This window comes from Dermochelys coriacea, chromosome 21, assembly GCF_009764565.3.
Source record: "Dermochelys coriacea isolate rDerCor1 chromosome 21, rDerCor1.pri.v4, whole genome shotgun sequence".
NCBI lineage: Eukaryota > Metazoa > Chordata > Testudines > Dermochelyidae > Dermochelys > Dermochelys coriacea.
In genome coordinates, this window is record NC_050088.1 from 6297351 (window position 1) to 6323404 (window position 26054).

General features: G+C 49.5%; 1 protein-coding gene across 3 annotated transcripts in view; it reads left to right on the forward strand.

Annotated features, from left to right (window-relative positions):
• The first annotated feature begins 17281 nt into the window (after positions 1 to 17281).
• Positions 17282 to 26054, forward strand: part of SLC41A1 (solute carrier family 41 member 1) — a 31262-nt gene continuing 22489 nt past the window's right edge. Inside the window, exons 1-2 of one of the 3 annotated variants that reach the window (XM_038380115.2) lie at positions 17282 to 17472; positions 20535 to 21955. In XM_038380115.2, the coding sequence (XP_038236043.1) occupies positions 21572 to 21955 (384 nt within the window). In that variant the 5' untranslated portion in view covers positions 17282 to 17472; positions 20535 to 21571. The remainder of the gene's footprint in view (positions 17473 to 20534; positions 21956 to 26054) is intronic. The other 2 variants (XM_038380114.2, XM_043500681.1) reach the window with 2 other exon arrangements.

Sequence of the window (26054 nt, forward strand, 5' to 3'; positions counted from 1 at the left end):
TGGTCTTTATTTAATATTCTAACATGAATGTATAATTGCTGGAAAGAGGTTCATCTCTTCCCTGCCATCAGTCATTTCCACACCTGGGTCTTCACTAGAGCTAGTCAAAAAATTTCCATCAAAACAAATTTTTGCCAAAACAGGAAAAAAAACCACATTTTTCCATCCAGCCCTCATCTCCCCTTCCTGGTGCCCTCCTTTCTGTACAAAGCCTGTGTCCATTAACTTTGTCTATTTCCTTCCATAAACTGTTTAGGGGTCTGCTTAAATATCCAGCCGGATTTGCTACTTCAGTGACAGGTTTCCCTTGAACCTGACACTCGCCACCCCCACTGAGCTAGGTAGCAAGAAGCCTTTAATCAAGTCTCTCTCTCTCCTCTTTGGTACCACGTGGCTGGCTTCGAGAAGAAACCTGTCATGCTTGGAGTGCCAGCTCTCAGGGAAACTACCACCCCAAAGTCAACTTTCACAAGTTACCTGTATGGCTTTAGAAAGCTGCAGTGACATAGCTTTTTCCCTGAAACCCCCTTGTCCTTTGAAGAATCAGGCTGAATCTAAAATAGAGACTTGAACCATTAGTAATTGAACCAGCCAGGAGTCCTCAGCAGTAGAAGTGTTGCATCTGTTACATCAGTGATTCCCATCCACACACACCCTTCAGCAGCAGAGATTGGCGCATTGAAGACCCACATAGACATCTAATCCAAATGGTGATCTTATAGTTTAGGTGGTGTTGGGGGAACCTAGTGGTTAACACACTAAATTCTGAGCAAAGCTGCCATTTGCACCGGTGCAGGTTGATGTGGTTTCAAGCAGAGGGTGAGCTGCACCAATGCACTGTGGCTTATTGCAGTTTTGCTTATTTACACTAGGGGTCTGCACCAATGCAGTTGCAAAAATGTCTGCAATCGCATGTAGGCAAGGCCTCAGAGATGGAGGCAGACCACGTCCCTTACGGATTCAGACACGCCAACTTGCAGCACCATTTAACTGTGCAGGAGCTGTCATGTTTCAAAGTGGAGGATTAAGAAGTGTAGAAACCATAATCATCACTTTCACAGCATTCTGCCTTAAGCCAAAGGCAACAGGTGCCCCTGTAAGGGACCAGACCCAAAATGTCCCTATTGATTTGTTTAGAAAGCAATGGAGAAAATGTTGAGGTTTAATTCAGTCTTTAGCGGCGGGGCTGTCTGATAAGTAGCCTTTTGTTTCTCCCCTGCCTGTGCTGTTTTGTGTGGACCCCTCACCGTTTCTGAAGTGGTAGAGTACCTTTAGCTCTCCCTGGGATTTGGCCCTGTTTGCAGTGGGCATGAAACAAAATAAGACAATGATGTGCTATGTGGAATGTTAATCAGCTTAATGTAAATTAAAGAGCAGCTTCTAGCTAGACTTCTAATAAGAGCGCTTAATAGAGCATGTTTCATCTTCATTTTGTGAGCACCAAATAGGCTACAATCCTGCAGTGAGCTGTGGGTGAGCAGACCTCAGCCTCTGGCCCTAGAACCATTGTGGGATCAGAGCCTTCATTAGTTTCTGCCAGTTCCTCTTCCCCACTCCATCCTGATCTCCTGCCCCCCTCCTGCCACCAGCACAAATCCAAATCATTCTCTGCAGCCTTGACAAATGCAATCTTGTCCCATTCATATCCCTTCAACAAATAGTAGTTAGTTTGCTCAATCCAATGTTTGCTGAAGTCAATGGAGAGTTTTGCACTGACATCAATGGGCTTTGGATCAAGTCCTCCGATTCTCACAAGCACCCATCTGCAGTGAGATAGGCAAGTATCATCCCACTTGACAGGGAAACAGCAACGGAAAGATGTGCAGAGGCCTGCCTCAGATAACTCTTACCCTTAAGAATTAGGTGGGTTATGGATTGACAAAAAATCCTTCAAGCTCATCATGTATCTGGAGTGCAACTTGACAGGTCCTGCTCTACCCCTTGATCTTCCTGTCTCTCTCTAATGATGGTTTGGGAGCTGTGCAACCATTAAATGTAGGTGTATAAGTACTAGAGTTTATAGATGATTCTTTAGGATATAAATATGAATATAATAAAACAGTTACTGATGCCAAGGGCTTTACACATGTATACGGAGATAAGAATAATATATTGCCTGGCATGGGGGCCATCTTTCAGATAAGTATCTCCAGATGAGTTACAAAGAGCTAGTTTAGTCTCATAACGCCCCTTTCAAAGTTAGGTAAGAGGAGTTATTTCCCAGGGTACAGATGGGACAATTTAGATACAGAGACTAAGACTCCAGTTCAACAAAGCACTTAGGCAGTGGATTAACCCTATCCCTGCTGATGCCAGTAGAATTTCTCCTGTACTTTGAGCAGGGGCTCAAGTGCTTTGCAGGATCAGGGCCTAAATAACTCACCCAAGGTTCCCCGGTGAAGTTAAAACAGAGCAGTCCCATGCTCTAACAATGTGAAAACACTAGTTCCAATTCCCCTTTCCCGCTACCACACATCAGGAGTAAATGCCCTCTACTATAAGATGATACAATGAAGTAAAGCTGGCATAATGATATGTGTAGATTACTTTCAAGTATTTGTTGTGTTTAGTCACATTAACTCATTTTTAAGTGCCTCAAATTACTTGTGTCTGTGGCATGACGTACTGCAATATACAAGGTTGGGTAGGAACTCGCTCGAGTCGTCTGTCCTCCATGCAACTCCAGTCCACATACTATAATGTCATTAATCCTGCACCCATTGTAACAACAAAATTAATACAAGTGAGGCACATCCCATTCCCTCCCCCATCCCCAAAAGTGGGCCTCTGACAGGCCCCAGCAATGGTCTCTGCTCTGAAAGTTCAGCCTCTTGCCTTGGCATGGCATAAACAAAGTGAGTGCTACAGGTTTGCATAACCCTAACTCAGATTACATTGTTGTACAAGCAAATACTATGGCCTGAAAAGAGGGGTTTGCCCCCTGTTGCCTGTAGAAATTTGAGCAAAAGGGCCCTGCTGGAAGCAAGCCAGGCAAAAAAAAAAAATGTCCGTTACATTTTGTAGTGTCTGGCTACCACACAAACCTCACTTCCCTCTGCCTTGACACAGGGTTATGTCTTTAAATGAGATTCAATGAAGCGCATTTCACTGCGAGGGGAAATGAAGGGCAAATAGCACTGGTAGGCAGGGTTGGTTGTGGCAGGTGTTGGGTGAACATCTGCCACACCATTCTGCCAGTGCACCTCAGGTCTGAGCCTCATTTTGGCCCTGCTCCTCCAGCCCAGAGCCACAGCTGGGATTGTGCAGTGTCTGTCCTGGATAAAGGTTCAGAGACACAACTTGAAACCTCCACACTCAGGTGCTTTCAGTAGGCTTTAACCTGAGGTCTCTAGTGGTACAAGCCTGCAGTATTAACCCATTGCTCCAGCTGCCCCACTTCCTGAGTCGCTTTTTATGGTGAGCGTGGGGTTTCCCACATCAGTCAAGGCTCCCCTGCACTTATTCTCCTTCCCCCTAGTGCCATTGTTGGCTGTCATGTCTCGCTAACCTGTCTAGGTTTTTACAGGGTTACACATCACTCTGATAGCTATATATCTCTCCCTACGGAATAGCTTATCAATCACTCCATCCTATACAGTCTTTCCCATGGGCTCGTTATATGTCTCCTAAAATGCCTCCCATTTAAATGATATTTAAGATCAAAGGTAATGCAAAAAAGTGCCGTGTAAGGATGATGCATTGGCCTTCTTTGTAAAGATCAAATGTAGCCTGACATGGGTAAGTAATTTTTTTTATGTCACGGAGCGCAGTATAGAAACCTAGCCAGATTGTACAGCTTCATTCTCTTACATGCTCTCCTGAAAGTACTTTGTTCTGTTTCTGCAGAGCAACAGACTATCATCCAGTAGAGAAATGGGCCTAAGCCAGAACTCCTGATCCAAGTACACATAAACTTTGGGAAACTTCTACTCTGGATCTGAACTTCGTAGCTTGGACTCAGTTTCACTACATCATGAACTACTATGATCCTCTTATAAAGGAAAGGAGTACTTGTGGCACCTTAGAGACTAACAAATTTATTAGAGCATAAGCTTTCGTGAGCTACAGCTCACTTCATCGGATGCATTTTCATCCAATGAAGTGAGCTGTAGCTCACGAAAGCTTATGCTCTAATAAATTTGTTAGTCTCTAAGGTGCCACAAGTACTCCTTTTCTTTTTGCGAATACAGACTAACACGGCTGCTACTATGATCCTCTTATGTACGTGGAGAAGTTTTCCTCTCCCTATTGTATTCAGCTTTGCTCTGTCCTTCCTCCCTATCCCCCACCCCCATGCATGAAGCTCACAATCCTCTGACAATAATTACAAAAGTGAACATGAACATGCCTATGGTTGTCTAACCCCACCAGCCATCAGGTAGGCAGCAGCCAAGCAGGGCCTGGATCACGCCAGAGCATACAGGGCTGACTGCAGCACCACTAAGGGAAGGCCAAATTCCACATCTGCATTTTCTAAAGAAAGCTCTGTTACTGGCTTCTGTTTAAAGGGGCTGGGTTTATTTTGAGCCCTGGATGATTGTTCATGACTGTCAAGCGCTGAGCAGAGGAGCAGCAGGAACAGAGTATTTACAAAAGCATTTCCTCCAGCCATCTTGCATTCTTCGCTCCTCTTTTGCCTTCTCTTGCCTTTTCTTTTAAGATTGTAGAGCTTGGGAAACCATTTTTTCATGCAGATACTGTGGGAACTTCCTCTCTCAGCTTAGCCAATGTCCCTCAATCCCAGCATGCTGCATCCCTTGCTATCTTAGACCTGGTTTCCCCTCACAGCTCTGCCAGTGATCCTCAATTCTGACATGCAGCATCCCTGCTGTTCTAGAGAAGGGTTCCACACACACAGCTCCGCTAGTGCCCTTCAGTTCTGCTCTTTGACACTCCTGTTCTAGAGCATGGGGCCTGTGGAAAAGTTGCCAGCCCAATATGCCCCTTCCTGGATGGCTGTGGTGCTGCAGCAACTTTTGCCTCAGTTTCCCCAGCTGTCTTTTGGCCTACTCCAACTGTAGGAGAATCCTGGTCCTCTGGCCAGTCCACTTGGCAGAGTCCTGCCCCTTCCAGGGCCACAGCATCATAGAAATGTTTTCAGAGAACTATCCACTCTCCAAGATCTCTTTCTTGAGTGCTAACAGCTAATTTAGACCCCATCATTTTTTATGTATAGTTGGGATTATGTTTTCCAATATGCATTACTTTGCATTTATCAACACTGAATTTCATCTGCCATTTTGGTGCCCAGTCACCCAGTTTGGTGAGATCCCTTTGTAGCTCTTTGCCGTTAGCGTTGGACTTAACTACCTTGAATCATTTTGTACCGGCTGCAAACTTTGCCATCTCACAGTTTACCCCCTTTTCCTTATCATTTATCAGTATATTAAACAACACAGGTCCCAGTACAGATCTTTGGGGAACCCTGCTATTTACCTCTCTCCACTGTGAAAACTTGACATTTATTCCTACCCTTTTTTCCTAGCCAGCTACTGACCCCCGCGAGGGCCTTCCCTCTGTGAAAGGGTTCACTCACCATAGGTGGCACCTCCTTATCGTGCTCTGTGGATCAGCTTTCACGAGGTCTTCAGCCAGTTACTCAAGCTGTGACCCCTTTCTCTTTCTTCACGGCTCGGGGTGCTCCCTCTCCATGACTCAGCCCTCCGGCCAGGCCAAAGATAGTCCTCCCCTTCTGGGGTATAGTGAGGCAGAGTGACCTCCCTCCGAGCCTGAGCCCAAGGGACCACTACATGGGGTAACATTGTCTCTCCAGACCCCCTGTCCAGTTGGCGTCTCCGAATCAGCCCGCGTGCCGGAAGCAGAGGGGCATGGTAGGAAGTATAAAGGGCCGGCCTGGCAGCTCACTTGGGCTGTTACTACAGGACGAGGCCCATGTCTCCAGCCTGCTGCAGGGCTCCGGAGCGGACACTGTGCGGTGCAGCGCCCGGCCCCCAGAGACAACTGACCCATGCGAGGAATTGCCCAGACCGCCGTCAGCCGCGTATGCTGAGACGATGGCGGACCCTGGGAATACAGAGCCCCACACCCAGGCTGTGGTAGGAAGTAGCCCAGGGAAACCAGACTCTAGTCCGGTTTTGCTGCTAGAGCATGACACCGTGTATTCTGGGGGGATCCCTGCTGACCCAGTGGCAGAACCGTCTGCCCTGTCAGGGCCCTGGGCTGAGACCGGTGGAATCAGGGAGGCCTGGGTCCTCCTGTTGCCAACACCACCGCTGGGGTGGTGGCCTGTTCACCCCTAGGCCGAAGGCCTGTGCTTTGTTTGTGGCTGCCCCAGCCAGGAGATTGTGGGCCCGGACTGTGTTTGCTGGCTGCCTTAGCCAGGAGGCTTTGGCAAAAGTCTGCTCCCTGCCCTGAAGGCCAGAGCCCATGATTGCAATTGCCACCTGCCCTAGCCCAGAAGCCAGGGCTAGAGACGGCTTCCTGCTCTGCCTGCCAGAGCCACTGACTGCCAATAGGCTGTTCGTTACCAGACTCAGCCATACGAAGTGGCCTCCCTCCGAGAGCGGAGGGATCACTACGTGGGGTAACATGGTCTCTCCAGACCAGTGTCCAGCTGGCATCTCCAATGCTCCTGCGATTCCCAGTAGTTGACAGAGAAGCCAGGCCCACTCTCTACAGTGAGCTGGAGCACAGGGACCCTATAACAAGCAGCCATGCTCTGCACAGTCCTACCCCTTACTGCTATTTCCCTCAGCTTCCTCCTACCTAGCCCCCTCTGGCCTCCTTTTTGTAAGACACCTCTGAGGCCTTCTTCTAGGGTTAGAACCCCAGGGCTTACTTTCCCTCTTGGGTTTTCTCCTCCCCTCCTCTCTGCTCCCAGAAATGGACTGCAAAATCTCTCCAGGCCACCCCTTCCTCTTGCAAACTTCCTAGATTTATAATCCCGCCTACTCCTGCCCAGCTGGGATTCTTGTTTACTTAGGCCTGGCTCTCCAGATCCATGGAGGTACCCTAATTGGCCTCTCGGGCCCACATTAATCCCTTCAGGGCCTGTGTGAGGGTACACCCCCATCACACCCTCTTATCCCATGACTCCTTATTTGCTTAAGAGCCTCATCAAAGGCTTCCTCAAAGACACTATATCCACTGGATCATCCGTGTCTACATGCCTGTTGACGCCCCCGCAAAGAAATTTAACAAATTGGTGAGGCCTGATTTCCCTTTAGAAAAGCCGTGTTGACTCTTCCCCAACAAATTGTGTTCATCTCTGTGTCTGATAATTCTGTTCTTTACTATAGCTCTAACCAATGTGCCTGGTATTGAAGTTAGGCTTATCGGCCTGTAGTTGTCAGGATTGCATCTGGTGCCCTTTTAAAAAATCGGCATCACATTAGCTATGTGCCAATCATCTGGTACAGGTTCAGCCTGGCCTATCCTCCATGTGCAAGCAGACAGCTTAATTGACTTCTTAGTCAACATGCCATCACAGCTCCCCATATGAATTCTTGCCAATGCACTTCAGTCCTGATCTGCACTCCTTCCTGCTATGCCAGTCCTGCCATTCAGGGATATAGCTGAGTTAGAAATCTGAAATGTTTATAGCCACTAACTGATCCATTGTCCCTGCTAGTCATGCTCTACATATAATCTCCCAAAGTAACCATGCTGTCAAGTCCGCTAGGCTTTCTCCTGCAGTGCAGTCAGTGAGATGCCGAGAGCTAGCAGGGTGTTAACAACAGGGCCTCCTATGGAGCAGAAATCCTGCTAGCGGCCATCAGAAATACTCTCCCAGGGAAATTTTTTCAATTACACAGCCAAGCATATGCCCCGCCTGCACCATGCTGCCGTGCAGGAGGCTTGGGTTCAGTTTCCAGTCTCATGGCTTCCCCGGGACAGCAGAGGCTACAGAGATAATGAGCTCAGCGTGGTGGGGAAGGGAGTGCCCTGCGTTATTTAATAGAGACCTCTACGACTGATTTAAGAGCGGTGATGACGGGCTCCAGAGGAAGCTATGTCCAGTTCTCAGCAGGAAGGAAAATGACTGCATCCAGGAGTGGTTAAAGCAGGGGGGAGTAGAAAGAATAAGCGCTCTTCAGCAATGATGGATTGCCTGGGGCGATGGGCCGTGAGAGTCAACATCCAAGCCACCAAATATGACACTGGCAGATTTTCATACAGTTTCCATTGTGCTTTCTCTCCAACTCCGTTGTGCTTTGTTACAGCCCAGGTGATGCTCACAAACGTCTCTTGGAGACAGTGTCCCAAACTTGCATTATACATACAAGCATGTCAAGGAACCTGGTGATAGTCTGGTCACATGCTAACCTGGTATCTAACAAGCCAGCTCCAGCTTGTAGTGCAGACCGGTCCTTGGCTGCTCCACAACCGAGAGCATGACTAAGTGGTAACCATGTGGCTAACTGGATGCTAGCTACCCATTTGGCTCATGTTGCGAAGGGTGGGACAGGTTATTTTCATACCTTGCTCTTATGTGGAGCAGACCAAAGAAGGAGAGCAGAATAAGCACAAAGAAATGTCTATACCAGATCACACTATGCAGTCCAGCCTCCTGTCTCTGACAGTGGTCAGCACCAGCTGCTTCAGAGGAAGATGCGCAAAGCCCAGGAGATAGCTATGGGATAACCTGCACTCAGGGGAAGTTTCATCCTGACCCCCATTAGTGGGCTTTTACTCTGAAGCAGGAGAGTTTATATCCTTTCCAAAGCTCATGGGTTCTTCATCCTTATTATTACCGTTCTGGATGCTCTCATTATCTACATCCTTAGTGCTGACCCAGGGCAACACAAAAGGTTAATCCAGCACTGCTCCTTGGGGGCTTTGTGGGGAGGCAGCAGCAGTCCCATCCAGTGGGTGGGAAAAGAGGGATTGAACAGCACTGCTGTTATTTCCAGGTACATTAATATCAGCTCCCCCACCCAGTCACCCCTGATCAGGCCTGTGAGTTCTCCTGTGATAACATTCTGTTTCCAGCCCATTTTATGAATCTAAATGAGCTTTCAGGCTGTATCCAGATTGAGGCGAAAAAATGTTAAGCATGTCCTCAATTTCTACGCAACAGGTGGCCACTCGGTCGCCAAGTCAGCAGCTGTTGACACAGGAACCCCTGGCTTCACGGAACACAGGAAGTGAGGGCCCTTCGCGCTGTGCTCTGCCCAGATGCTTCAGCGCAGGGGAAAGCATTGGACAATTGCGTGGGAGACGCTTAACTGTATTCGTCACGCCCTGTGCAGCACGTGGGTCAAAGCTGGATACACCAGAGCTGGGCAGTCACATCCCAACCTACCCCTCTTCAAAAAAAAGTTGCTTGGTGCTCCCCTTTGCGTTGAGAGCTGGTGAATCCAGCCCCCACGTCCAGTGTTTTTCTGCAGAATAGGGCTCACATCATACTATGCTTCCCGCCCATGTGAATTGACCCTGTCCTGGAGTGACCCATCTAGGGGTAATTCAGACTCCATGGCCCATTCAGCCCTGCTGAGACTGCCAGTTCGTGCTAACCACAGTGGGGTTTCTTCGTGATATAGACACCTGGTCCACAAAGATTTAGACTGAGCTCTAGCACCCCCTTCCACACCAGCTCTCGATTGACCAGAATTCTGTCACGGTCAGCCCAAGCTGTATTCAATCTGGTGACTTGGAACTGTAGGAGGGTCTTGTGACTACGGCCCTGAACCAAGACACAAGAGATGCAGGTTTAAACCATCTCTCTGCTACAGGTTTCCTGTGTGACCCTGGTCAACTCACTAAATCTTTCTGTCCCAAATCTTCAAAGACCTGGGAATTGCACACCTCAGAGGCCTGGGAATTTGCTACCTTTGAGCATCTGAGCCTTAGTTCCTCATCTGTGAAATGGGGATAATTACACTTCCTTTCTGCTATCTGCCCTTTGGCCATCTTGTTTATTTAGTCTCAGAGTATCAGCCGTGTTAGTCTGTATTCGCAAAAAGAAAAGGAGTACTTGTGGCACCTTAGAGACTAACAAATTTATTTGAGCATAAGCTTTCGTGAGCTACAGCTCACTTCATCGGATGCATGAAGCTGTAGCTCACGAAAGCTTATGCTCAAATATATTTGTTAGTCTCTAAGGTGCCACAAGTACTCCTTTTCTTTTTATTTAGTCTGTTAGCTCTTCACAGCAGGGACTTTCTTTCTGTTTGTTCGAAAAGCATCCAGCATAATGGACCCTCCATTTTGATCCAATTAGTAGCTAATGAATCCATAGGCCATTACTAAGCTCCTGCACAATGCAGTTCTAAAGTGTCACAGTTTAGTACTGATAAAAATTATGTGGCTCATGTAAAATGCATGGGCTTAATCTTCTGAGATCCAGCGTAGCCAGATTGTAAATTGTTTCCTTTCCAAAGCATTTTGCTGCCTTTTGTACCTGCTGCCCTGCAATTGGAAACCCATTTCCTGCCCTTTCATCCTCCTGCCTGTGTGATCTCTGCACGTCAGTGCAGCCTTTTTAGACTTTATCTATTTCTGTTTTCTCATCTCAGAGGTTTTTTCCTTCATGCTTCCACTTCCTGAGCATGCAGCTGGCCTGGCTGTTAATAAACAAGGTCACACTTCTGTGTGTGTTGTTTTTGTGTTTGGTGGGGAGGGCGAGCATTCAGAGCACATGGATTTTCAAAACCTGTAAGGCATAGATAAGGGGTAAACAAAGAGAGTCCTAAAAGTCAGGTTCTCTTGAACAAAAGAAGTAAGATGATCTTGTGGCCAAGTCATCAAAGCAGGAGTCAGGACTCCTAGGTTCTATTCCCAATTCTAGGATGAATTTATGATGTGGCTTTGGGGACAGCTTGGCCTGTCTGTGCCTCACTTTCCCCGGTTGTACAATGGGATTCATACTCCCCTCCCTCACATCAGGGTGGAGGGGTTGTGAGGATTAACTAATTGGCCTGATCTTGCACTTCTATGCATTGTGATTTTGAGTGCAATGGCGGGGTGGTGAGCGAGCACCCAAGGCACCTGTTGAAGTCAATGTGAACTGGTTATTGAAAGATTACTACTAATTCAGGGCTCTGCTGATTTACACCTGCTGAGGATTTGGCTCTAGCACTTGCAGGCCCCAAGGAGTGAAGTCTTTTCCAAGGGCCTCAGTGCTTTGCTATAGAAGTTTAGAAAATCTGGCATGGTGTCATTTTAGTTGAAATAAATCCAGACGGTTTGATATTTTGATTTTCTTTTTATTGTTCCATTAAACACTGATTCATTTTGTAACATAATTGCGAAGGAAGCAATTTTGAATCAGTTCCCTAAGGGAGGGAGCATAAAATAGAACTCAACTTGGTCTTACACAGAGAGGGGGCTGGAAAATGGACCTGGATCCCCTCCCATCCACAGTTTAGAGCTGGAGTTTTGATAGGAAGTAGCCGGTCACTCTACACAGGAAACCTAGGTTCAAGTTCCTGCTCTACCACAGACCTCCTGTGTCACCTAGACCCCGATCCTCAAAGGTACTGAAGCTCCTGACTTCCATTGATTTCAGTGGAAATTAACAGGTTTCAGAGTAGCAGCCGTGTTAGTCTGTATTCGCAAAAAGAAAAGGAGTACTTGTGGCACCGTAGAGACTAACAAATTTATTAGAGCATAAGCTTTCGTGAAGCTTATGCTCTAATAAATCTGTTAGTCTCCAATGTGCCACAAGTACTCCTTTTCTTTTTAGTGGAAATTAAGAGTCTAAATACTTGGGAGGGTCTGGGCCTTAGTTCCTCTGTGTTTCTTTTCCCACATCAACAAAAATGGGAATAATACTTCCCAACCTCTGATGTGTGTCGAGAGATTATTATGGTAATGGTGCTCAGATAAGTACATAGAGAGAACTCTGATTCCATTGTATTTAAAGGCAAAATTCCCTTTGATTTCAGTGGACACATGGGGCTCACCTGTGAAATTGGCTCCAATGTATGGCATTCCCAGCGTTCAGGGATATTTGGATGTAGAGTTTTGATTCTATCCTGTGTCTAAGACATGGGGCAAATTCCCCTTTCAGTGGCACCAGCAATGCTGTATTTTCCTCCTCACTATCAATGAGAGTAGGATTGTAAATGCCACCAGCTGTCTTTGCAACCTCCAGGATCAGCTGCTGAGTTCCTTCTGTTTCTTATTTGGTCATTCAAGTACTGCATGGAAAAGAAATGTATACACTGTACATGTACTGCTAGCTCCCCAAGCCACACACACCTCTCTTGACAGTGACATGCTTCCCAAATCTCAGGCACAGAGCAAAACAAGGCGGATGTGTTCTCAGCCAACAGAGATTTATGTTAACATTTACATTAACTGCCATGTTGATAGATTACATTGTTTCCATGCGTCATGCAGCTGATTTTCAAAATGACAGTACTCTTCCACTACTCTTTCCAGATTAACAAAGCAAATATAAATCCTATGTGGGTCTTTGTAAAAATGGGGCAAACACATGCGCAAACTTTAAACGGCAGACTTCATTTTTCATGCAGTGCAGGAGTGGCACTTCCTTAAAATGGTGGGGTGGGCCCAAACTGCAAAACCAGATCTGAATCCAGGGCTGAACTTCCCCACAGCTCATGGATATTGGGATTCAGGTTTTTATTCAATGCCATTGCTCTTTAAAAAAAAAAAAAAAAAAGAGAGAGAGAGGACAGATCACCACTTCACATGAGTCTGGCAGAGCAATCAAGAAAACAGGAATTGAACAGGGACAGGGGAGGGCAAGTCTGGAGATCAGCAAAGAACTAATGGGTGAGATCCTCATCTGGTGTAAATCAGTGTAGTTCTACTGTGATCACTCCTTTGTGATCAATGGAGCTATGCCGATTTATACCAACTAAAGATCTGACCTTCCAAAGTCTCCCCGGCCTTCATATCAGATTCCAGATATCATGAGAATGAGCACTATAAAAAAAGATAGGTAGGTAGATTAGGTGGCTATCTAGAGCCCACAGTAACTGCCAACTTACCACAGGTTAGACTAAAAATATATATATTGGCAAGGCATTTGTTGTACGTTTTCTGACCTGATCAGAAATCCATTGTTCTCTGTTCAGACCATGGGTGCATCAGTACAGCTGTATGCAGGAACCCCCGCTGGAATAACAGTAGGTGCTAAAAATTGGAATTGAGGTGCACTGGCAGAGCTACAAGCGAGGCTTCAGTGACAATGTGAATTAAGTGCTGGGACCAAGGTGCATGGGTGGAGCGGTGCATACGTACCTGTATCAAGATCAACCTTCATCAGTGGAGCGCTGTGGGAAAAGCTTACCTGACACCGGACCACATGGTGCTTAATTAATGCCAATCTCGCTTTCAAGAGTGTCCGATTCACTGTGCCCTTCCAAAACAACCATCCCAAATACTAAAAGAAAAACAACTCCTTGTAATTCTCTGAGCACAGAGGGCTTAAATAACACAAAACATAACTCTTTAGAGGTCTCCTCAGAACGCCTCTCCTTGCTCCACAACCTTGATGGCCTTGTTTTCTTTATTTTAAGAGATGAAGTCACTAGCTTCAATAATATTTGACTCACTGTGTGTGTGGTGGGGAAGCAGACCAGAAGCAGTTCCTGTGTTGCACCTCTGCCCCCGTCCTTTCCTCTACCTTGCCCCCCTCCCTTGCACGACTGTGCTGCAGAAGCTATTGGTTCAGAACTTGTCTCTAAGGCGCCAAGCCTGGGATCACGTAATCAGTTCTAGGTAGTAACTTGCCGTTGACCGTTTCCTGGGAGGAAAGGAAAGGCAGGAAGGAAAAATAACAGCTGGTCAAAAGTTCCACTGGTGAGGTTTAAAAAAAAAAAAAAAAAAAAGCAAAACCCTGTCTGAATCAGAGAAGCTGGTTTCATTCAGAGAAATTGAATCCTACGGAGCAGTGAGCAATGAGTTCTCAGCAGCAGGAATTACTGCATTCGGTGTGTTTTTGTCAGGGGGAGGAGGGAGTTTGCCATAAACAGGATTTGGGAATGAGAACATGTATCTCCTTACCAGTATATTTTCCCCTTTGCAGCTATACTTGACAGAATCAATGGGGTCTGGTGGATGGAGCCAAGGAGTAGAAGGCAGGACTTCTTTCATGCCACTTCCCTATTCAGGATTGGCGATTTTTATAACCTTCATACAAAACTCATGAACATAGGCCAGGCTGTCGTGCAGATTGGCCTCTCTGAGGTCTACTGATATTCAGTCCACATACCGAATCGTTGGTCTTAACCTTGGTCATCTTCCATCCACAATTATTGCAAGAGCCATCCTATCGATACAGCTTTCCGCTCTCCAGTGGATCACCCTTACCAAGGTAGCCTAACCTCCCTCAACCTGTCTTCTGTTGGAACAAACTGCATTAGGCCCCTTAAAACTCCATTTCATATCCTAACATGGAGTGTCCAACCATCTGATCATCTCAATAACTTCAGCTCTGTGGTGGAGAGCACACTGACTTTCTTTCTTGTGGCTAGCTAAGTCTCTGTTCCATTAAGATGGGTCAAATTACAATTTTATACACTATCTTTTAACTATATTGGCTTCTTCTTGTCACAGACAACTGGAGTCAGCTCCCACCATTTGCCCCACAAAGCTTACTTAGTACAATGCCAAGCATCACTCAGGAGGGCATCCATTGATCCTAGGTACTTAAAGTCTTTCAGTCTTCTTCTAAGGTTTCTACCTGTGATATCCTTCATGGTGAGTTTGCCATCCTCAGTGATCATAGCCTTGGTCTATCAACATTCACTCTAAATCCAGCCCGCTCAAAACTATGTCGCCACTGTTCAAAGTTGGCTCCCAAGGTCTCACCATCTTCTGCATCTATCACTAAGTCAGCAGAGAACAGCAAGTTCCAAGGCAGCTGCCTTCATATATTCTCACTTATCACATCCATGACAACTGCAAACAAGAAGAGGCTTGTCGCTGAGCGCTGATGCAGGCCAATGTTTACTGTTAATTCTCTACTGTAGCCCTATTTAGTCTGGACTACAGTAGTCATTCCATCATACCTATCCTGGATAAGCTGGACATAGCTTTCTGGCACACCTTTCCATCACAAACTCCACCCAATTAATTCTCTTGGTACATGACTGTACACCTTCTCCGGGTCCACAAAGTCCATAGCCAGTTGCCATCACATATCTATTCAGGGGACAACACCATAGGGCCTAATCACATCAGCCACACTATCAGAGGCTCGTTTACCTGCACATCTACCAATGTGCCAGCAATGCCCCTCTGCCATGTACATTGGTCAAACTGGACTGTCTCTACGTAAAAGAATAATGGACACAAATCAGACGTCAAGAATTATAACATTCAAAAACCAGTCGGAGAACACTTCAATCTCTTTGGTCACTCAATTACAGACCTAAAACTTGCAATTCTTTAACAAAAAAACTTCAAAAACAGACTCCAATGGGAAACTGCTGAATTGGAATTAATTTGCAAACTGGATACAATTAATTTAGGCTTGAATGAAGACTGGGAGTGGGATGGGTCATTACACAAAGTAAAACTGTTTCCCCATGTTTATTCCCCTCCCTTCCCTCCCCCACCCCAGCCACTGTTCCTCAGAAGTTCTTGTCAACTGCTGGAAATGGCCCACCCTATCACTACAAAAGGTTCCCCCTCCCACCCCCCCGCTGGTAATAGCTCACCTTAAGTGATCACTCTGGTTACAGTGTGTATGGTAACACCCATTGTTTCATGTTCTCTATGTATATAAATCTCCACACTGTATTTTCCACTGATTGCATCTGATGAAGTGAGCTGTAGGTCATGAAAGCTTATGCTCTAATAAATTTGTTAGTCTCTAAGGTGCCACAAGTCCTCCTTTTCTTTTTGCGGATACAGACTAACACGGCTGCTACTCTGAAACCTGCAATAAAAGTCTCAATTACCTTCAAAACATCATCTCAGTCTCTTGGGTCTAGAAATGTAAAGGGATGCTGCCAAGAATTCTTCTATCAGTGGCAGAGCCAGATTAGAACCCAGGAGTCCCAGCTTCCAACACTAACCCCCAGACTTCACCCCACTCTCCAAACTGGGAGTAGAACCAGGAGACAGGCCTCCCATGCCCCCTCCTTTTACCACTAGATCTCAGACCTGTCCCAGCACTGGGACTATAACCTAGGAGTCCAGGCTCCCAAATCCCCCACACTGGGGCTAGGAACAGAACCCAGGAGTTGGGCTCCCAAATCCCCCCAACCGCTGGGGCTGGGAACAGAACCCAGGACTCCGGGCTCCCAAATCCCCCCACCCGCTAGGGCTGGCAATAGAACCCAGGCGTCCGGGCTCCCAAACCCACCCCCACCCGCTCGGGCTGGGAAGAGAACCCAGGAGTCCGGGCTCCCAAATCCCCCCCACCCGCTGGGGCTGGGAAGAGAACCCAGGACTCCGGGCTCCCAAATCCCCCCCACCCGCTAGGGCTGGCAATAGAACCCAGGCGTCCGGGCTCCCAAACCCGCCCCCACCCGCTAGGGCTGGGAACAGAACCCAGGCGTCCGGGCTCCCAAATCCCCCCCACCCGCTGGGGCTGGGAACAGAACCCAGGACTCCGGGCTCCCAAATCCCCCCCACCTGCTAGGGCTGGCAATAGAACCCAGGCGTCCGGGCTCCCAAACCCGCCCCCACCCGCTAGGGCTGGGAACAGAACCCAGGCGTCCGGGCTCCCAAATCCCCCCCACCCGCTGGGGCTGGGAACAGAACCCAGGACTCCGGGCTCCCAAATCCCCCCCACCTGCTAGGGCTGGCAATAGAACCCAGGCGTCCGGGCTCCCAAACCCGCCCCCACCCGCTAGGGCTGGGAACAGAACCCAGGCGTCCGGGCTCCCAAATCCCCCACACTGGGGCTAGGAACAGAACCCAGGCGTCCGGGCTCCCAAATCCCCCCCACCCGCTAGGGCTGGGAAGAGAACCCAGGCGTCCGGGCTCCCAAATCCCCCCCACCCGCTAGGGCTGGGAAGAGAACCCAGGCGTCCGGGCTCCCAAACCCGCCCCCACCCGCTCGGGCTGGGAAGAGAACCCAGGCGTCCGGGCTCCTAGCCCCCACCCCCGGAGACCAGACCACGCTGCTAGGGAAAGCGACAGCCAGACACGTGCACAACCGCAGCCACCCAGCCAGGCACGGCGAGCTTCGCAGGCAGCCCGTGATTGGCTCCTTCCGCCCTGAAGCCCCGCCTCCCTTTGACGGAGGGCACGCCCCCTCGCTCCGCCTCCCCGGCCTCTTTCCCCGTTTCGGTTGGCTAGCGCTGCTGCCAATCGAGCTCCCCTCTGGCCCGGGGGCGGGCTGCCCGTTGCGTCAGCAGGCGGCATCCAATGACGAGGGAGCAGAGCCGCAGGCGTCGAGCCCCCATTGGCGGCTGGTGATGTCAAGCTCCCGGCTCCGGCCGCGGCGGCTCCGCGGGAGCGTAGGCTGGGCCAGTGGCGATGTAGAGGCGGGCGCGCCGGGGCCGGGGCAGGGACGGAGGCTGGGGGCAGGACGGGCCCCGGTAGCAGCAGCAGCAGCAGCAGCAGCAGCTCCAAGGGCAGGTCAGTGCTCGGCGCGGGACTCCCTGCACCGGCCGGCAGCCTGGCGCAATCGGGGGCGCGCGGGGAGTGGGGTGCGGGGTGCAACCTGCTGGCGATGTGGGGGGCGGGTCACCCGCTGGCGGATGTGCCTGGCCCTGTTCCAGGGTACGTCCCTATCACCCCCCCTCCTCCACCCCCGCGCACGCTCCTGCTGGCACTGGGGACTCTTATTTGGGTGGGGGGACCTGCCTCCTCCGCGGGGTTTACGCAGTTCGCGGTGGGGCTCTGCATGGATGGTGCTGGGGTGCGTTCTCCTTCGCAGGGTTGCCAAGGCTTGTACGGTAAGGATAGCGTGTCTAGGGGAGGTGAACGTGACATGGGAGTGCATTTGTTTTTCCTTAGGAAAGGAGGCTTATGGGTCAGTCTCCAGCTTTCCCTCTAAATCCCAGACTGGATGCACCCTTTCCTCGCAGGGGCCTTGCGGGTGATGGGGTGGAGGTGGGGGGGGTAGGCTGCGGGGGTGATGGTCTGGGGGTGGGCAAGTCCCTTTAAAATCTTTATCTGAATGGGATATAGCTGGGGAGGATATTAGATGGTACTTGACTCAAAAGGCATTTCTGCGGGGCAGGAGGGTTTTGCCGATGCCATTGGGAGTGTTATCGGTGGGGTGCTCTAGGTATTACTTAGATAAAGGCAGGAGATTAATTCATGGAGAACTTGACACCCAGTGAAGGTGAGGGGTGTGTGTGTGTAGGTAGGTAGGTAGGTTTCAGCTCCACTCTTAGACTGGAGGTTGGGGGTAATTGACGTAGTCAATCCAAACAGCCAGGGTGGTGAGTGGGGAGTTGAGTCTTTTGAGGTGTGACTCAAACATGTATTTGGACTGGAGCTGGCTGGATTACTCAGATTCCTGAATCACAGGCTGGCCAACCTGTGCACAGTGACATGGCTAGTAATGATAAATGATCTGTTGCCTGAATCACAGGCTGTTAGAGGGATTGTGAAAAAGAAGCACCAAACGGCAGTGGTTAAGGAAGCACCAGTGGCTGTTGCTTAGTGTATTGACACTATTACTGGGGGAGTGGTTTTTAGAATGTACCACAATGAGCTTTACTCCACCCTCAGTAAAGATTCCTGCAGCGCAAGGGAGACTAAACTGGGAAGACTTGTCAAGGTAGCAGATTGAAACTTTGTAGTTTCATGTGGGGTTTTTCCTCTTAGGGGCTTAGGGTCCAACTAGCTTTGCGCTCAGCACGGTACCCTGTGTTCAGGGTATGTCTTACAAGCAGAGTGGCTTGTCATAGCACTGTCGTTGCAAGATCCGTTCAGCAAAGCTGGGATTCATCTTCCAAACTTAGTGATGGTTCAGTGTGGTAAAATGCCTCCGCTCATTACACGCTCCCCCTTCCGCATATGCTACCTAATGCATTGTGTCTTGGGCGGAGGGCGGGTGTTCGGTTTGTATTTGAGCTCCCAGCCAGTGCTGAGTAGAACTTGGTACTCGCTAGGGGTTTTGGTACAACAGCAAAGTTACTTCACTGCCCTGCAGTAGCAGGGAGATAACTCTGATCTTCCAGCTCTCCAGCAATCCAAGGCCCATCTTGTCCATGGAGCACTTGTGGTTCTGTCCAGCAGAGGGCAGCAGTGCGCACACACCGGCCTGATCAGGACTGTGCCCATTAACCATGGTATCCCGCTATGGCGGGGTGGGCAATAATTTTCCCGGGGGGGGGCATTCCACAAATTCTGGTAAGTCGTCAGGGGCCCCACATTTCTACTATATTAATGGAGGGGGTGTGGGGTCTGGGAGGGAGTTTTGGTGCAGGAGGGCTGTGGCTCCGGGCTGGGACAGGGGATTGGGGTGCAGGAGAGGGTGAGAGCTCTGGGAGGGAGTTTGGATGCAGGAGGTGGTTCTGACCTGGGGTTGGGATGCTGGAGGGGGTGCGAGGTGTAGGCTCTGGCCAGGAGGCGCTTACCACAGGCGGTTCCCGGCTGGCGGTGCAGCAGGGTTCAGGCAGGCTGCTTGCATGCCGTGGCCCCATGCCGCTCCCGGAAGCAGCTGCGGCCAGCTGCCGCTGGCATGTCTCTGCACGCCCCTTTGGGGGGAAGGAGGGCAGCAGGGTCTCCGTGCGCTGCCTGCACCCCCAAGTACCACCCCCCACAGCTCCCATTGGCTGGTTTCCGGTGTGAGGATGGTGCTGGGGGCAGGGGCAGCATGTGGAGCTGCCTCCTCCTCCTCCCCCGCACACTCCTGGGGCGCACAGAGTTGTGCCAGCAGCAGCCGGCTGCTTCCAGGAGTGATGTGGGGCCACAGCAGGCAGGCAGCTTGCCTGAGTGCTCGCTACCCCGTGGGACTTTTTGCAGCTCAGACTCGGAGATCGCGAGGGACGGAGGAGGCTGGACAGCAATGTTAGATGGGCCGGGTCTGGCCTGCTGGCTGTATTTTGCCCACACCTGCTCTATGGCTTGCTCTTATGTTTATTGCAAAGGATCAGGGAAATTTGGCTCTTGAACTCAGAGCCTGCTGACCCGCCTGTCGGCTGGGGAAATGTTCCACTCTGCTGTCAGGCCTGTCTGGAGCCTGCAGCCGGCCATCTGGGGATGTGTGCGCATCGGCTGCCTGACATTGCAACAGTGGCTCTCAATGGCTGAACAATGGTATTTGTCCTCTGGACTGAGAACATCTGTTCACCCTGTCTCATGACTTTGGTGCATGAGCATCCCAAACAGGACTTTATGGCTTTATGGGCTGGGAGGAGGTGATGGGAGATGTCGGTGCTGGGTGGGGGGAACAGAACAGGGCAGACCATTCACCGCACATAAGCTATGTGATCTGTACCTCCTCCCCCTTTCTCCTCTCTTCTCTTCCCCCCCCCCCATTTGACACTATCCCATTGCTGTGTGTGCCAGGAGTTGTGGGGGTGGGTTAACTAGCTCAGCAGCGTAGTTCTGGAGAGCAGAATAGTAAAGCCATTGAAGGCCAGTGCATGGGATGGAAGCGTTGCTGAATGAATGTGCCATTGTGCTGACTGCAGAAAGGTTAGATAAAATATTTGTATCCCTTGTTTCTCTCCTGTTTTAAGGTGAAAGTGCACAGCAGTCCCTGGAGCGTGGGTGTGAGCCAGGCCGTCTCTCAATGCCAGCATCCCTGCCAGCACGAGCTAGGCTCCCCAAGTAACCCTATCTAGGAACTTCCTGTTCCTTTAGTTAAGAGTCATCCTTGTCACGTGGTGTTAGGTGAGAGATTCCCTTACACGGGAGGACAGCAGAGGCCCACTGCTGCAGTTGGAGCTGACTGGTGACCCAGCTGTTCTGCAGAGAGCTCGGAGAAGAGGCTATAAGGCATGAAAAGGCTGGTGCTGTCAGCTGCCAGACACCAACCAAGACTTCTCTGCACTGTCTCCCCCTGAAAGCAAGGTCCCTGGGAAGAAGAAAGCAGATCTGTAGCTCCAAAGAAGAAAGCTCATTCAAGTGGTGCTTTATTTTTAAACTCTGATCCTGCCAGTTCCTTGCCTGGCTAAGTAATTAAACTGGAATGACCCAAGGAGCTGAAATCAGGGGAACTTTATTTATCCTTTTAAAAGGATAGAACCCAAATTCCCACCTACCCACCCTAACTTTTTTTTGTATAAAATCCTGCTTTATAACACCCAGGTTTGAAAGACTCTTTGTTTTATGTTTTTCCCTGCTTCCCCTTAAAAGCTACTGAGCACAAGTCCAGCTGCTGGAGCCAGGGCTGGGTGGGGGTATGCCGAGTGTTGGAAGAAGATGCACTAAAGTGTGAAGAACCAAAGAAGAGAATCTGGGAGACTGCGTGTGCTTCTACAGCTCCTTCTTCTGGGAACAGGAGAACTAGAGCCAAGGGGTTGTATCTGGAATCTCCTCCTGCTTCTCTGCCGGCTTGGTGGTTGGTGTCTCCCGTTTCTGGATTGTGCTTGATGGGGATCTCTGCTAGGGGATCAGCCTCTGCAGTCAAGGGCAGGCACGCAAGAACAAAGGAGGTGGCATTTAGATGCAGGAAGGGGCATTGGCTTGAGCCCCGGGCAGAAAGTCTTTTCTGGGACAGCTGCCTGCTGTAGCCCCACCAAGTTGAGGGTTGGGGGGACATCCGCCCTTCAGCATGTCCTCCAAGCTGGAGCAGAAGGAGGCTCACCAGACCAATGGGGTGGTGCTGCCAATCCTAGCTGTGCCTGTGGATTGCCTGGCCAGTCCTGACCGGCAGCAGCTCGTGGAGCCTTCGGAGTTCTTGGAGCCCGACGGGGAAGGAGTGGAGGTGGTGGCGCTGGAGTCCCATGCCAATGCCAAAGGGGTGCGAGAAGAGGACGCCCTATTGGAGAACGGCAGCCAGAGCAACGAGAGCGATGACACCAGTACAGATCAGGGCCCTGAGCCTGCCTCCTCTCTCAAGGAGACCTCCTTCTCCATCGGGTTGCAGGTCCTCTTCCCTTTCCTGCTGGCCGGGTTTGGGACGGTAGCTGCTGGCATGGTGCTGGACATAGTCCAGGTAAGGCTAAAACCCATTCTTAGTCTGGGGACACTGCATGGCTTGGGCTCCAAATCCCATTACCTGGCTTGATTCTGTCCCAAGACAGTGGTGACTCAAATGCTGGGACCATGGCGTGTGGTGGTGGCGGCTTGTGTGAAATGAGGCATTGCTGTCCAGTTCCTGGGCAGAGTACTCCACAGTGCTAGTTGGGCTGGGCGTGTAGGCTAGTGAATGAATTGGCCCAAGTTGCCTAACGGGGGTTTGTCCCTAGTCAAGCTTCAAGAGCTCGCTGGCAAAGGAGGATGTGAGAAGCTTTCCCTAACCCAGGGCATGCTTCTCTGTGTATAAAGAGAAGGTTCAGTGTTTGGGACTTGGGAGACCCAGGCTCAATTCCCACCTCTGCCACAGACTTCCTGAGAGAGCTTGGGCAAGTCACTTAGCCTTTCTGTGCCTCATTTTCCTATCTTTACAAAGGAGGTAAGAGCACTGCCCTGCCTCACAGGAAGGGATAAATGCATGGGATTGTGAGATGGTTGGAGTCATTAAAAATAAAGGGAAGGATAACCACCTTTCTGTATACAATGCTAAAAAATCCCTCTGGCCAGAGGCAGAAACCCTGTAAAGGGTTAAGAAGCTAAAATAACCTCGCTGGCACCTGACCAAAATGACCAATGAGGAGACAGGTTTCAGAGTAGCAGCCGTGTTAGTCTGTATTCGCAAATTCGGATGAAGTGAGCTGTAGCTCACGAAAGCTTATGCTCAAATAAATTTGTTAGTCTCTAAGGTGCCACAAGTACTCCTTTTCTTAATGAGGAGACAAGATACTTTCAAATCTGGAGGGGGGGGGAACAAAGGGTTTGTCTGTCTGTGTGATGCTTTTGCCGGGAACAGATCAGGAATGCTATCTCAGAAACTCTGTTAAATTAGTAAGTCATCTAGCTAGAAATACATTAATTTCCTTTTGTTTAATGGCTGGTAAAATAGCTGTGCTGAATGGAATGTATATTCCTGTTTTTGTGCCTTTTTGTAACTTAAGGGTCTGCCTCGAGGGATTCTCTATGTTTTGACAAAAAGAAAAGGAGTACTTGTGGCACCTTAGAGACTAACAAATTTATTAGAGCATAAGCTTTCGTGAGCTACAGCTCACTTCATCGGATGCATTCGATGCATTCGGATGTAATGCATCCGATGAAGTGAGCTGTAGCTCACGAAAGCTTATGCTCTAATAAATTTGTTAGTCTCTAAGGTGCCACAAGTACTCCTTTTTCTTTTTGCGAATACAGACTAACACGGCTGCTACTCTGAAATCTATGTGTTGAATCTGGTTACCCTGTAAGGTATTTATTATCCTGATTTTACAGAGATGATTCTTTAACCTTTTCTTGAATTAAAATTATTCTTTTAAGAACCTGATTGATTTTTCATTGTTCTTAAGATCCAAGGGTTTGGGTCTGTGTTCACCTGTACAAATTGGTGAGGATTTTTATCAAGCCTTCCCCAGGAAGATGTCTCCAAGTGGGCTCTTTCCCTATTCTTTGTTTAACATGCTTGATGATGGCAGTATAGAGTTCAAGGACAAGGCAAAGTTTGTACCTTGGGGAAGTTTTTAACCTAAGCTGGTAAGAATAAGCTTAGGGGGTCTTTCATGCAGGTCCCCACAGCTGTACTCTAGAGTTCAGAGTGGGGAAGGAACCTTGACAGTTGGCTACTGTGGTGATGGGTGCTAGAGAAGTACCAATGGCAAACTTCTTTCTCCAGTGCTTTAAGGTAAACTCATAACTTGGGGAAGGTTGGAATTTAGGCATCTGCTTCCATTTCTGGAGGTGGGAGGTCTAGACGCAGCCACATCTCATTCTGTTCTGAATCTGGAATTGTTAGAACCAAAGAGCAATGCTATTTAAAAACCCTAATATGTATTGGAAGGCTGGGGGCTAGAGTCAGTGTAGCAGTGAACACGTGTGCAGCCGGTGCAGCTGTTGTGGAGTTCACTCTCTGCTGTGCTTGAATGTGCTTTTTCAAGAGCTCCCATGGTTCTGCATGTGGTTACTTAAGGCTCTCGTTAGCGGCTGCACCATGTTGGACGTCAGAGACTCGAGTTGCTCGTTGCACTTCGTGGGGGGTTATTCTTAGGTCTGTGTGCGCAGCCTGGTGGAAGTATGATTTCTCCAGTCGTGGTCCACACACAACAGTTAGACAAGGGGTCATGCTGAAGGCCCCGTTCACTCGTCTGGCGCTCTACTTGGAATTAGCTGTGCAGCTCCAGGCATGCTGTTTGGCCCCCATATCATTGATTCATGGCTCCTGTAGAAGAGAGAGGGCATGCCTTAGTTAATGGTGGGACATTTTCCATGAGGTGGCTCTTCAGAAGGGATGGTGGGGCGGTCGGCTACCTGATCCGCATTAAAACTGGGATGACTTAGGGGGCTGTGGGCAGGCAGAGAGCCCCCTCATTATCCAAGGAGACTGGCTCAGTCTTGATGTTGCCCCAAGGGCTGGTTGGAGCCCAAACTGATCTGAGCAGAGGTGAAAAATAAAATTGATCTTTCCCTGAAAAATGCTCAAGGGCTGAGTTGGAAACCGCTTTCTGGGAATGTGACTGGGGGACCCTAGTTCTAAAACTCAGCAACTTTGGATGCTGCGTTTTGTGTGTGGTTGGGTTTGCCCTGCGTGATTTTGGCAATGCATGTTAGAGTCCTCTGACCATTCAGCAGTGAATCCAGCAGAGCAGTGGGAAGGCTTCCCTGAGAAAGCTAGAGCATCTGATTTTATTGTAGTGTGGTATTGCAGCTACCTGAACCTCTTGGACTTGGAGAGTATCATAACAGCCCCTGAGAGTGGTGACTTGCATTGCAGGGAGTGCAACCAAAATGAACAAGCTGTGCAGTTTGCTTGGATTTTATGTAGGGAAGGTGACCTAGCTGACCATAGATCTGGTGCCAAAGTCACACGCTCTGACTCTGGTGTTCCTAGCACTTGTGTCCTTGGCAGCTGGTCAGCCGCTTAACCATTTACCAGCTGTCCTGAAGGGCTGCGGTTGTGAACCAGCTTCCAGAACAAGATAGAAAAGGGACTTCTTTGATCTGTCTTTTGCTGTAATGTCACACAGCAAAAACGTGCATCAGCTGAAGGGAAGTAAAAACTGCTGCAGGGAATAAGGCATCAGTTCGCTGTGGATATGTGAGGTAATTTATCTGAGCAAAATACAGCAATCCTAATGAAGAGCTGTTGTCAAAAGAAAAATCCGGCTTTGCAAATCCCCACACAGATATCCTGAGCTGTGGTGTGCAACGTCGCTTGTTCGGGGAAGGCCCCTGGCGGGCCGGGCCGGTTTGTTTACCTGCCGCGTCCGCAGGTTCGGCCGATCGCGGCTCCCGCTGGCCACGGTTCGCTGTGCCCGGCCAATGGGGACTGTAGGAAGCATCGGCCAGTACATCCCTCGGCCCGTGCCGCTTGCCGCAGCCCCCATTGGCCGGGCACAGCGAACCACGGCCAGTGGGAGCCGCGATCGGCTGAACCTGCGGACGCGGCAGGTAAACAAACCGGCCCGGCCCGCCAGGGACTTTCTCTGAACTAGCGGTGTCCGAAGTTTGGGAAACACTGCTCTAAATCATTCAACATGAAAATACTTTAATCACAGTCGCTATGGCACAGCATGGAGACAACATACCCGGTAGTTTAGTGTACTAGTTCTACCATGTCTGAGCTGCTGGGAATGTTTAAATCAAAACAGAAATCTTGGTTTTGTGAGCCTCACCTACCTGGGGTTAGAACGATATTTCTCCTTCCCACCCTCCCTCCAGTTCACTGCAGACCTGTCCCTTAAAGCCATTTGTGGGCCTCCTTTCGAAGCAGCTAGTACTGCCCACTGGACGGACCCTCGGTCTCATCTGGTGTGGCAATGCCTATGGCTTTACTGGGACGTTTATTTTTAAAATAACCCCACCCCTTAGTCACCGGTTTTGAGCCCCTGCTCTTTTTGAAGCCCTAAATCAACCTGAAGGTTCCTCTAAACAAAGATCTGCCCTAATGACAGTGGGGGTGGAGGGGGGAGGAGGTAGCACAGTGGAGGGGGGAGGAGGTAGCACAGTGCAGGGTGGGAGGAGGTAATCCAGCTCAC